General features: G+C 43.3%; 1 protein-coding gene across 2 annotated transcripts in view; it reads right to left on the reverse strand.

Annotated features, from left to right (window-relative positions):
* Positions 1-895: 895 nt before the first annotated feature.
* Positions 896-13,269, reverse strand: part of LOC110983912 (sushi domain-containing protein 2-like) — a 33,656-nt gene continuing 21,282 nt past the window's right edge. For both annotated transcript variants that reach the window (XM_087142009.1, XM_022243579.2), the window contains 8 exons: positions 11,881-12,026; positions 9,641-9,770; positions 8,263-8,395; positions 7,341-7,435; positions 6,813-7,001; positions 6,136-6,312; positions 4,991-5,091; positions 896-3,685 (listed from right to left, as the gene is read on the reverse strand). In XM_087142009.1, coding sequence (XP_086998135.1) covers positions 3,479-3,685; positions 4,991-5,091; positions 6,136-6,312; positions 6,813-7,001; positions 7,341-7,435; positions 8,263-8,395; positions 9,641-9,770; positions 11,881-12,026 — 1,178 coding nt within the window. In that variant the 3' untranslated portion in view covers positions 896-3,478. The remainder of the gene's footprint in view (positions 3,686-4,990; positions 5,092-6,135; positions 6,313-6,812; positions 7,002-7,340; positions 7,436-8,262; positions 8,396-9,640; positions 9,771-11,880; positions 12,027-13,269) is intronic.

The following is a 13,269-nucleotide window of genomic DNA, read 5'->3' on the forward strand; positions in this document are numbered from 1 at the left end:
GATTAAAAACAGTCTGTTTAAAAGAATTGCTGGAAGAATGGAAATAAATATCCATTTTCTGAGTGCGCTCGGTAAAAATTCTCCCACCCCTCTATCTTTTCCTATTAACTACATGACAATTTGCAGCTTTTTTTTTTTTTAGATGCAAGCAGTCTTGGCGTGAGATTTTTCCATTTCCCAAATGCGTTTTTTTTTTCGACATCCTGAAAATGCGCGCTGTCTGAGTTTGGAGCAATCACAACAGACCAGATTGATTCGGTCTGTGTTGCCACAGCGGCATTATGCACTTAGAATCAAGGGCGTCCGGGGGGAGGTTCCAAAGGGGGCCGAGTGCCACTGTCATATAAAAATATGGGGAAGGTAAACAAAACTTGAAAAAAGCAAAAAGTGAAATGGGGAGGTAAGAGGACAAGGAATAGAAACACCGTTTTCTGTGAACATACTTTTGACTTTTATCTGCACTGTTTCTGATTTGTCGTTCACTTCCAACCCCCCCCCACCCGAACGAGGTTTGCCCCTCCCGACTATTTAATGATTACATCAAAAAGTCATGTGACAGAGTTGAATATGGACCTTTAAGAGCCCAAATCGCGCGAACTTGCCACGTGAAGCGAAAACTTGACGAGAAATTGGAAGAAGCCAATTGGAACTCCTTCTCGCAAAGAACTTCTCAACAAACTGAATCTTTCACGATTATTAATGCACAACCGAATAAGCTGGAATTGTCCAGTGTCACGCATTATTACTGTCTTTCAATGGCGCGCCCCCATCTGACTGGTCTCGGTCAATGTGCATCCCAGGAAGAATCGATGGGGATGACAAGTTTAAGTCGATATCTTTACATTTTTGGTAGGGTGGGAGGGGTAGACACAATTCTACCGTTTTCAAGCATAGGTTTATCTCGCTTCATTTGGTGTCTTTACTCAGAATTTCATTCCATCTCAATTTATATATATATTTTTTAACACTATAGGTCCCTTTTGAAATTTAGGTTTTCCTGGGACTCAGTTGCTCATACAAAGAATTGAAAAGCATACTTCTGTCTATCGTATTTTTTCACACAAATTAATAAAAACAATATATTCTCCTTCCACTGAATACACAATCAGGTCATAGGATTAAACGTATCCAGATATGAGATACGAGTTTTAACGCGATACAATAAGTTGTAAAATTGAAACCCTAATAATATTAACTAATCACCCCAACTGGTACCTATTTGATAGCTCCTATGGATTAGTGTAGAAACCTTGAGACCCTTAAACAGGAATACGACTCAACCTAACTTAATCACACTTAGTTTCAAAACCTTCTAGTAATACGCTAACCTATCTAAACTGCCCGACGTGGGAACGAAGGGTCTCATCCGGGGACGTAGTGTTGACTGATTCTCAAGATTACTCAAACTCAATACTCAAGCAAAGTTATTTTCGAGACAGGGTTTCCCAACAGTGGTGGCAGTGCAAAGCTAAGGAATTTTACTTCCCGTCGATACCATGCATTAGTTATTTCTAAAACTGGAATTGCACGATATGACACCTCAAGTTTTATTGTGTTATGGGAATAATCATAATCAACACTTTGCGAAATAGGCCAATTTAAGCCATAATCAACACTTTCATAATCAACACTTTGCAAAATAGGCCCTTTTAAGTTCATAGAAACAACGTGCAGGTGACAATCATTCTACTATTCAAAAATTGTCATTCACAGCAATGTTCTAAAAATTTATCTCGGAATATACCGTCCTCCATAATTATTACGAATTCCTAACAACGGCGAACTCTGGCAGTATTTTAACATGCAAATCGAAACAATCAGCTAAAACAGCAAACATCATTCAGATCGGTACCGTATTTTTGAAATCATAGTCGATACCAAAAAGCGCTAAAAAAGTAGGTATCGGATAAATATGAAAGAGATCAAGATTAAAACAGAATTTGCACTGTGTACTTTTTTTAAATAGCCAATGGTTTTTGCATAAGCTATCTACACAGACATCGCGTGCCGAAATCCCTCTACAATTCTAAAGCCATCGAATTGAATTAAAAGACAAGTATAACAAAGTACCAGTGCGACAGGTCGCCAAATGACAAACGGCCACTACGACTAACTTTCTAGATTTACCGAAATGAAAGGGACCAAAGAAGTCTGGGCAACTCAGCAAGAGCCATAAAAAAATGATACAGAGGAGAATTATATCGATAATATATCCACACCGGCAGGTATTAATGTTTTGGCTGGCCGGCCATGTTGGTCAGATGACCTAACGAGTCTTGTCGCCACTTAGAGGAGAAGGTCAAAGGTGGGACTCCAGCCAAAATTCGCCAATGACGTCAGTGTGGCCTACCATCAACAGACAATTGCGAAAGATATAGTGCCAATCTTCACCATGTTTTGGGTAGCTTTCCAGGACTGGGTGGTGACATGCCCCTGCAGCAATACTGGATAACATGAAGCAATGGCCAAATGGGACCCACTGACTCGAAATCCCCATTTTCCCTCTTTTTACTTTTTTTGTTTCATTTTAATATTACTTTGTTACGTTTTAAGATAGTTCTTATTGCCTGCTTTGCCATCAAGGAACACTTATTTCATTGCCTTTTTTTTAAACGAATAACATTGAGTTTTCTAATCCCAGCGGTGAGCGAAAAAGAAACAAATCTATTTACAAATACGCTGAATATTGATAATTAGCAAAACCAAGTTTCATTTGTCACAAAAGGGCCGCTTGATAACTACTAAACAAAGAGGCCAATGGACGCCTAAAGCATTTTGCTGACATCTATTCTCAAATCCTAAGAAAGAAAGAATTATAATGAAAGTCCAATTACAACTAATTTACCTTCGTTGCGTCACATATTCATGGACGCAATAAATTGGTCAGGATTGATTTCCCCCCACATATCAATGAAAATCCCAACCACTGCGCGTTTAGTGTCTTGAGACATTGTTGCTGAAAAAAGGCAAATAAAAACCTACTGAGCCCAAAGCCAGCCCAAGAAAAGGCGTACTTTTCTTGCGACTAAGGCTCCTTGATAGGAACTGAACTTCGCATGGTTCACAATCGACCACAAAACGCACGCATGGCTACCAACAAACTGAACACTCCCCGCCACCGTGGCTATTTTCAACCGCTGAGGGGGTGGTTCTGCTCACTTCTGTAAAATCTTTTTTTTTTGTCTACATATAGTCTGCTCTTTGTTCTCCAGCAAATGCGTCACTGCTTAGTCAATCGCAACAGAGAGCGTTTTTATAATCTGTCAACTTATTATACGTTTTGTCGTAAAACCCCGAATCAGCTGACAAGGATAATTTTTATTTATTCATCTATTTTCAGAATACGCTGTCCAATTTCAATCTGACGATTGGCCGATTTTCACCGGTGTCCAACATCTACCCGACACACGATAGGCCTATACAACTCCGCAAAATGACGAGCTGTCTCGTTCGCAATTAAAAAACTGACAACGGGCTCCTAATCGGAGTCCTTTTCTTCGCCCTTCAGCGCCTTCGTTTCTTCTCCCTCCTCCTTGTCTTTGTCCTTGACGTCGCTGTCCTCGTCCCCAGGTTTATCCTTCTTGACCCCCATCTCCACGTCCTTGCCCTCCGAGGCAGGGGTCGCCACGGGTTTGTAGGCGCTGTCTGACGGCCGCGTCACCCTCCTGGATTCCGAGCTCCGTCTCTGTTGGACAGCCAAGGGGGGGGGGGAAGATGGGGGAAAAGATTTTTTTCATGGGTAGTTCAGAATTTGGTCCGCACACTGAAAAATTGCCTGAGTTACATTTTTTAACCCAAGGAAGGATGAACACTGCAACTACCCAAATATTGGCTGCGTTAACCTAATTTTGGGATGCGAAATACTTTTTGTTTTATTTTTCACCCACAAATTGAGTGGATATTAATCACTGTTTGGTTAAAACGAACCAGAAATTAATTTCAATCACCCATATTGGGTTCAAACAACCTAACCTATTTTATTGTTGCAGTTTTCACCCTCCCCTGGGTTAAAATTCAACCCAGGCAATTTTTCAGTGCCCAATAATTAAAAAGTGATCGGGAATTCAGCAGTGCCTATTTCACCCAGACTCTTCCGAAAGGACGCCCTCATTAACTCTAGCACCACTAGCGAAAGTCGTATACACAGACTAGGGATTTGAGTTTTTAACGCTCATGGCTCGAAGAAAGTGCGACATTATCCGGGAAAACCTAAATTAGTAATGGTGAAAGTCCACCCGGTAAAAAAAAAACTTTTCAAGCAAGCCACACCTTCATAAGATAACGATGAAGAACTAGAGAATCAGACCGCCCTTAAATTAACAAGTTGGGAAGTAGAGATATTTTGTAGCACTGGGATTTGATATTTAGTGAGAAGAGACTAATATTGTTCCGTCTCATTCACTGTTGAAAGAGCACATACATTGTAGCTTTTCAAGGAAGTTTAAGTATGTTCTTTTGTGTCCCGTGCACATCACATGATTTTCAATTTTATGGCTGACCACCATGAGGGCATTTTTGTACCTTTTGATAATATCTGGCAGGCGCAAATTTGCATATTTATGAGTTAATGTGTGTTGTCGTCGTCCACCGAAGAAATCCTACAGAGTTACAGCTGCTTCTGAAATATTGTTTTCCCAGCTTGTAAATATCAAATCGAGGTAAACTTTTGTTGTCTTATCGGTCAGCTGGCAAGGAAAGTTTTTTTCCAAAAAATTCTATGGGCATCGTTTGGGTTCACATTTGAACAGTAATGACTTCCTATTAACAACAGCGCCTCCATTTGTTGGAAAAAAAAACTATTTAAGCATCTCCAAAAGTACTTCCTTGCTTATTTCCGAGGACTGCAATCGAGTCACTGTTCAGTTGCGGCGATTGTTTTTAGGTCTTGGAAACCTTTTGAAGTTAGACCAGAAATGACCAAATTGACTCTGGAAATTATAAATGCGATTAATGAATTGTTTTGTGTAGTCAATCTGATATTTCGGCTGACCTTTTTGAGGTAATAGTAGACTCCTCCTCCAACAACGCAGACGACAATAATGACGATGATGATCACGACGACAATGACAGCCGTGTTACCGCCACCGCCATCTGTCCAAAAAACGAATAAGAATGATGGCAAGACATATTAAATTAACAGCACCCATTGTCAGATCGGGAGGAGGGTAACGAAGGCCACCCGACCCAGAAGCATTTGCCTTTGAAATTAATGCCGAAAAAGCACTTTCTTGAGCTACTTCTTTTCCGTATTTGCGCATAGAATGCAGCCTCAGATTCGGGTTAGGGCATGAAAGGTTATACATAAAAAGTTACGGTTTGGGGCACCCACAAAATAATCTCTCCTATAAATTGGTTTTGATCCACCCTTGGCGGAGGTATTGGGCGTTTTAAGGTTGCTTGGTTGAAAACTGCCTGGTCGGTGTAGGGGCTTGGTCATGATTATCGAAAGCAAAACTTCACAAAATCTTCTTTAGCAAATTAGGCCATCTTGTCACGGGAGTTGTTTGCTTCCGTGACCTCAGCTGGGGTCAAGTTGGATTGCACACGCATACAGGTTTACTGTACCTAGTGTTAGACATTCCTTTGTTTTCTTACGGTAAGAAAACTCGGTGAAAATGCTCAATTTTCTGGAAATATGAACACGTTTTCAGGTGGGTTTTTGAAACATATTTTCTTAATTAACTGTCCCTCTTCCGTTTACGACCCTAGCCCCCAAATCCCTCTTATAACCTATTCTTCATAGAAGAGGAACCGTCCTGTGGAGACGGGTAAGTCCACAGAACGTCTTCCCTTCCTGCCCCATGTGGACTTTTTTTGTTCGGAAGTCTACTCTAGGTATGTATGGTGTGTACGCGCGTGCAGTGTACTGCCGTGCAGAGAGTGTAAATGTCAGTCGTAACGGTCAGGGCATCAGGAACCCGATCAGATGTCAAGAACTTAGGCTGCATCCCAAGCTCTTGTCTAGAGCTAGGTCTAGGTCTTCGCTCCATTGGAATTGCGTGGAGGCGCGCAGACGATAGACCTAGCCGTAGCTCTCGAAGCCCATTTCGGACACGGCCTCAGCCGTCTGAGGATGGGCCCGCGCAAATCGCCAAGAGTCCAAACGCCCCAGACGCGCCTCCGTTCAATATTTACCCTCTACGCATTTCGTTTCCTCCCCAGTCCACCTGTTGTCCGCTCCGCAGGTTCGTTTCTCGCTCCCCTCCAGCTTCATGCCCTTGTCGCACTCGAAGGTGGCGCTTATCACGCCGCCTTTCTCAGTCACCTCCATACTGCCGTCCTCGGGAGCGTTCAGGGTACCGCACTTGATCTCTGAGAGGATTTTTGTAATGGAGGCATAGTCAAGCGTACAATCCATGCGTGGAAATGACATTTCCTACATAGGCATGATGCTTTTCAGTTTGGCTGACACAGTTGACTTTTTGAATTCAAGTACTCCAAAAAACTATGCTGTAAATTTGAAATACTCGGTGACCATTTGGATTAACAACAGTTCAGCGTCTTCCTACATGAAAACCATGGGTGTTAACATAACACCACAAGTTTACAATTTACTTTCCTTGACAACAGGTCTAATGCTTAATCAGTGAGTAATCTAGCATCCAAACACAGCCGTGATGTAAATCAGCTCCAAAAAATTTATATATAATTGATATTAACCAAGTTTAACTTCCCGAGGTTATTTTGCACTGCGTCGTTACAATGGGATGGGTAAATGCATGCAGGCGGGCCAAACGGAACGGCAGACTGAAAACAGAGACAAAGAAGGATAATTGAAAGGAAGAACGGAACAATTACTAGAATCTGCTGACCTGTGCAAGAGGGAGTCGAGGTGTCCGACCATTCGCCCTTCTCGTTGCATTCCCGCTGCGAATTGCCGAGGAAGATGTAGCCTTTGTCGCATTCGTATCTGATGGTAGAACCCGGTGCATGATGGGGGGCTTCGCCGACGAATCTCTTCTCGCCGTGTGAAGGGGTTGGCGGGAACGGACACATGAGCACTGAATGGTCGAAATGAAATTATAAGTCGGGCGATGAAGGGGCGGAGTAAGCGTTACACGATCTTGGAAGGGTGAGCAAAGACGTAGACCATCGAAACCTTTCTGTCTTTATTCTCAACAATGAAACAAAATGGCTCTTTTTATTTGGAGGCGGAGGTCATGACCCCTGTCTCATCCTAGATCCACCCTCGGTTTAGGCCTTAGTTATTTCTGTTCCACGATGATATCAATGTGCCTGAGACAAGACGAGTTCAATACGACTCGCTCATCCTGCGTTTCCCATTCAAATGATATCTTTTATTCTCAATTTTAAGAACCACGTTCCTACATCGTACGCACATTTATTTGAAGCCGCCATCGCTTTCTTAAAGTACATCGCGTCCTCAGCTGTCCCCTTAGCCATAGTCTCCTTCCCCGTTACTGCGTAGTCGAACCTTTGGGAGAAATCGTGAATTGTCGAAGTTAGTCTTTGTCCTTCGGCCTTGTAAGCAATAACATTGTGTGAAGAAAATTTCGGGTTCGCAATTCTTCGCGTTCTGGTGTGGCCGTTGTCCATCTTCGGACTTGGTCCCCTGTGACCTTTGATTCAGTCGGTTACGAACTGGCAAAGCAGTCTCCCGTTAGAGGCCATCAGAAATTGATCTCACGAAAAAAAAGCTCTTTATTAGATATTCGGTACAAGATCAAACTAAAGTTAACTGTTCTGTGGGTTTTGTTTGTCGTAATTCATTCGCTGCTACGTGGGGCTGAACTCACTGATCTATGTTCGTTTGCTCAGCTTACAAGGGGCAACCCTAACCAGTGGATGGTCCTGTGTTGTGTGTCAAACAAGCGACACAATGGGGACAAGTCTAAACCTGAGTCAACTCGTTGAAGCTATTGTCGAATACACTCTTTGGCTACATGTACTAGGCCTAGTGGATAGATTGCCAGTTTATCGCCGCGCACAAAAAAAAAAATTATAAAGCCTTCGTGACTCGATTTTTGGTTCCAAAAGATGGCTGCTCTAAAGACGGTTAAAGATATCCGAGATTTGTTCTTGAATACCTCTGAAATAATCTAAGTCCGCCTGAAACGGCTTGTAACACTCGTGACACGATAGCCCACTGTGCCTAAGAAATGAAATCTCACTGTCTGTCTCGAAAACAACAGCCTGAGATTTGGGGCCCTGAGAGGGTGGCGCCTACATACAGTGACTTCCATCCTATGGGTCTTGTCGCCCTATCCAGTCAGTAGGCCTACGCAGAAATCAGTGGCCCACCTGCAGGATTTGTCATCCCCGCAGACGCGTTTCAGCTCTTGCTCAGAGACGCCTCCGGTCGGCGGTTGGAAAATGGGCCGGTAGGTACCGTCGACATCTTCGCGGTCTGTGAAGAGGGAATCGTCGGTTCGCCCTGTGGACAAAGTGGACGAGTCCAGAGTCGCCCAAAGGAAAATTAGAAGTCGTTATCAGTAACAGTCTAGCGCTCGGTTAAATGTTGCATTTCGGCCAGTCCTTTTCATTTTCAGAAAATGGGTGTTCACTTCGCAACCTGGGAAATTACAAACGTGCCTCCAGCTAAAAAAAACACCCAAACAAACGTGTAGTACCTATATGATTCTGACACCACTGCGATAAGGATGTGGACTTGAAGGAGGAATATTACTCAATTCAAACAGATTATCATGATCTTCAATTTCATGAATTGCCCTAAAGGATTAGACTTTTTTATTTGAACTTTTTCTAATGTTTTGCTGCTTCGTACATAGAAAGCAGACCACGGTAACAACAGCTTCAAAGCTTCCACCAACTGGGCATATCACCAAGTCGGTTGTGAAAGGCTTGAAAAGTTTAGGATTGGTTAGTCGATTTTTTTTTCAAGAAAAACCACCTTTCGAAAAAATGTAAATCTACATTGTGAACGTACGTGGACAACTGCATCGGCGGTTGGACCACACTCAGACCATGTCAGCAATCTTATATTTTAGCAATCTAAATTAGGCACTTTTCTTGCTATTTGAAGGCCCCATTGTAAGCAGGAGTTTGATTTAGAAAAATGTTAGGCAAAGGAATTTAACCCTGAAAGAATTCGGTTATTTTGGCCCATCTTACAGCCGGGGAGGTGGTATTCTGCCGCCCCTGAGAACTCAGCTCTTCCGCTGCACTCGATTGTTTTTAATCTTAGCATACATGTAAAAACGAATGTGAAGTTTGAACTCAATCAGATATATAGTTTTGCCTTTACAATCACAGGCTACACGTGCCAGTACGCTGTGCACGACCGGTGTATGTTCGATTTTTGCAAAATTGGTGTCAAAACGACCGCACAGGGTTACCCTAAACCTCCTGAAGGCTTGCTTCCTAAAAACTGCACTGTGGAGATATCGGAAAAATGAAACAGCCCACATTTGCTGCGGTTGTTACCTCCGGAAGCCCTTCTAGCTGTTTAGAAGATGACTATGAACACCCGAAATGATCCCGGGTCGAATGACCCGGATCTGGGTCCTCTACGGACTTTTCAGGGTCGTTTTGATCCTTAAAATAGTCTTATGGTGTAAGGACCCAATTGTTCAGGCGGCCGCGACCTATTTCTGGTTCAGTCTGACCAATCCAGTTTTTGAGTGCTGATGTTACAGTATGTGGCCTCTTGTGCCCTTACATGATTGGCCGAAGCCTTCATAGATGGCCTCTGGTGTCATGTCCGTTTGCCTCTGGCCGTCAGATCCCTTGAGGTCGTTACTCTTGTCCTCGTCCCAGTTACCGAACAGGCCTTCCACCGTGTGCCTCCCCTGCATCACAACCGGGTCAAAAACAGAACCACAAATCCTGATTAATTAATTGATAAACTGATAGTTGGGTCAAGTCTTGAAAAACCAGTGAAACACACTCGAGGGTCTGGTACCCTGTCACCCCAAAATTTGAACAGCTTTCAGGTGAACTGTTATTATATTATTCACCCGTGATACATTTCCTGTCTTTCGTAACTTGTCGTTAACATGGGTGAAACTTAGAAAGCAACTTGAAGGTGACATCAAGCTCGCTATAACAACACCAGATCCGACTACCCACGGCTACTTAATAAGTAGGGCTTGTTCACCAAATACGCGATGCTACAAGCAGGTCGGTATCATAGGAATGTGGCAGGACTACGTTCGCCACGCTTGTAAGCGTGGCATGAAAAGCGCCCTCATTTGTCGCACAACAGAGAGCCGCTGCCGCGGTGCACTAGCTAAGACTGGTCTAGCTTACAAGTGTGGCGAACGTAGTCCATGCTATACGATCCTATGACACCGACCTACTCAGAGCATGGCGTATTTGGTGTGCAAGTTGCAACCCTACTGATAAGTAGCTTTGGGTAGTTGGATCGGGTGATAACGACAGGTACAACCTCACTTGTCTTCAGTGCACCGGAATTCGTGCCTGAACACCCTCACTGTGCCAATTTTAACCACTGTGGCACGGGGTGTTTTCCACAAAAATAGAGGTATGTCAAGTCTGTTGGGATCCCTCCCAGTGGCACATCCAAGCTTTCAAATTAGGGACTTTCTCTGAAACAATAACTGCTAAAATGGTGTCCCCCACCCAAAAAAAAAAAAAAAACAAAGGAAGGTGTAGTGCTTTTCTGATGTGTAGACGCGTTCCCGGAGGGGAGGGAGGCATTTTTCCCCTCTCGCAGGCCCCACTGTATAAGGCACCTTAAAGCTTTGAAGCCAACATTACATTTCAGAATGGAGTCAAGTCGACGTAGGTCATAACTTATTCTCATTTGAAACCATTTGCGAGCTAGGTTTCCAAAATTTGAAAGATAATGTCATGCATCCAGAAATCCACAGATTACATTATGGGCCGTCAAATTGCAATTCCCCAGAGGGAAAAAAAAACTTTCTCTGGTTACATCTTTCCATTAAAAAAATCATTGGTACCAGACGTCTCTTATGCAAGAATGTGACAGCTTGCCCAGAATCACACGCATCTGGTTTGTGAGCTGTATTCTGTTTAAAAGATAAAACAATTCAGTCCATTTTACGCGATTGCTCCAATTTATCCACAGATAACTTTAAACTAGGCCCGCCATATCACATCAAATGCAAAAAGTCTCTAGCACTTGTTAACAGCTCATTAAAATCATAATGTGCGTGACGAACCACACAAAATAACGCGCACCTGATGATTAAGGACCGTTCAAGGGAAAAGAAACCGGATTTTACGGCAGGCCAAATCTTGCAAGACACGGCGGGATTAATTGCACTTAGGGGGCCAGGTTATTTTGGATTATCTCACAGCCGGGAGGGGGATCCCTCCCCTCAAAACTAGGCTGTGCCATGCTCGATTTTTATCATGAATAAAGATACACTCCTTATTATAACAAATACAAAGTTTGACCTCAACCAAACATATCGTTTGTTGTAACAGTCATTTGAAGTTTAATGCCGCACGCGTGTCAGCCTGCTGTTATTGTAAACAGCGGCGGCAAGAGTACACATTTTTGGCTTACCTGTCTCGGAATATTGGTATGCAGTGGCATAACGGAGGGGGGGTGGGAACATGTGCCCCCCCCAAAAAAAATTCCCAGTGCCCCCAGGTGCCCCCCCCCTGAATGGATATTGAACAAGGCTAACAATAACTTTCCCACAAAAACCACACCACTGAAAGCTGGTTCCCCCCTAAGATGCTGCTGCCCCCTTTGTGCCCCCACTAGTAAAATCCTAGCCACTCCACTGATGGTATGTTTGATTTTTACGAAACCGCTGTCAAACTGACTGCACAGAGTTGCTATGAAAATTGTTCGAAGGCTCAGCTCTGAAAAAAATGCACCGCTGCAATGGCGGGATGGGGCGGAATCCGCCCAGGCTCTTTTAGGGTTAAAGAGAGACCGTACCCGTGTAGGGCCACATTTACCTTGTAATCTGAGGGTAGCAGAACCATAGCAGATAGCCCGTCCTCCGAAGCCTCCACCACCAGTCCAATCTGAGATTCCCGGAGCAGAATGATCATTATGGGCACGATGCCGCTGCCGTCATTCTCCGGGAAGATCACGAAAAAATCTACCAATCCAAATCAAAGTCACCACCGGTTCAGAATATCGCAAATCCTCAAAACATTATTGTGAAAGGTATGAGGCATGTTTCTGTTCCCATTAAATCGATAACAGTAAGATTGAAGCCAGGTTCGAGAGACGACTATCTTGAGTTACAAGACGATTTTGCCTGGTACTTGGGATATATCTTGTGTACAGTTTAACGGGTAGAACCTGACAAAATGGTCGTCGCTCGAGCCACGCCATGAACAATTTTGGGCAGTTGGCACTTCATAGTCTACGGGACGTGCGGGGTAACTTGTGTCGAAAGTTTTTGCAACTCGAGTGGTTTTTTCTCAGCAGTTACAACTACATGCATGAGCAGGATTAAACCCCGTTGAGAAAGTGACAGCAGTCATCAGGCTTATAACCTGAATGTTTACAGCCTGAGAAGCTGGTGGCTGGCATATCACAGAGCTGCTCACAGAGAGAGTTGCGACATGGGTGTCTCAGTTGTTGGAAGCAAAATGGTGGATTATGCACAAGTGCGCATGGGCAGTCGAACACAATAGAAGAATACTGTCTGGCACATCTAATGAAGAGCCATTTTGGTTCCAAAGCCTGAAGTTGGCTAACTCTGTCCATAGGGCCTGTTTGCTTCACATGGATCTGGATCAGCGATCCTAACACTGGTTTGCACCACTCACTATGTGGGTTTGGTGTCCGTAAACCAACGACGGATCGCTGATCGTGATTCGGATCCGTGTGAAGCGAACACGGCCAAAAAGCACGTCCTCTATACTGATCCCCACCGGTCAACAACCGGGTGAAGTAAATCGGTTACCACACCCTATAGATGTCGGCTCGTCATTGGCCGGGGATGTGGTAGAAACATATAGAGCTACATAGGAAGAGTTCATTTGCAAAAGCCAGTGATGAAAACTTTACTTAATCAGGCTTTTCAATTTTTTATTTAAATAAAGAGAAATGTATTTGAACAGATTAGAATTTATCAAGTTATCGCAAACTTTACAACACTGAATGAATCATTCATTTTGTTTATTTTGTTAAGTTTGCAATAACTTGACAAATTCTAATCTGTTGCAGTTTCTTTGAATAAAACAAATTGAAAAGCTTGATTAAGTAAAGTTTTTTATGACTGGAGTTATCTGTTTTTGCAAATGAACTCTTCCTATATAGCTCTATGGGTAGAAATAACCACGTCAACGCAGCTTGTCAACTTTTTTCCAATATAGAAAATGAACGCAAGA

This window comes from Acanthaster planci, linkage group LG10 (genome assembly GCF_054643075.1).
Source record: "Acanthaster planci isolate LZ-2023a linkage group LG10, COTS_SCS, whole genome shotgun sequence".
In the NCBI taxonomy this organism is placed as follows: Eukaryota; Metazoa; Echinodermata; class Asteroidea; order Valvatida; family Acanthasteridae; genus Acanthaster; species Acanthaster planci.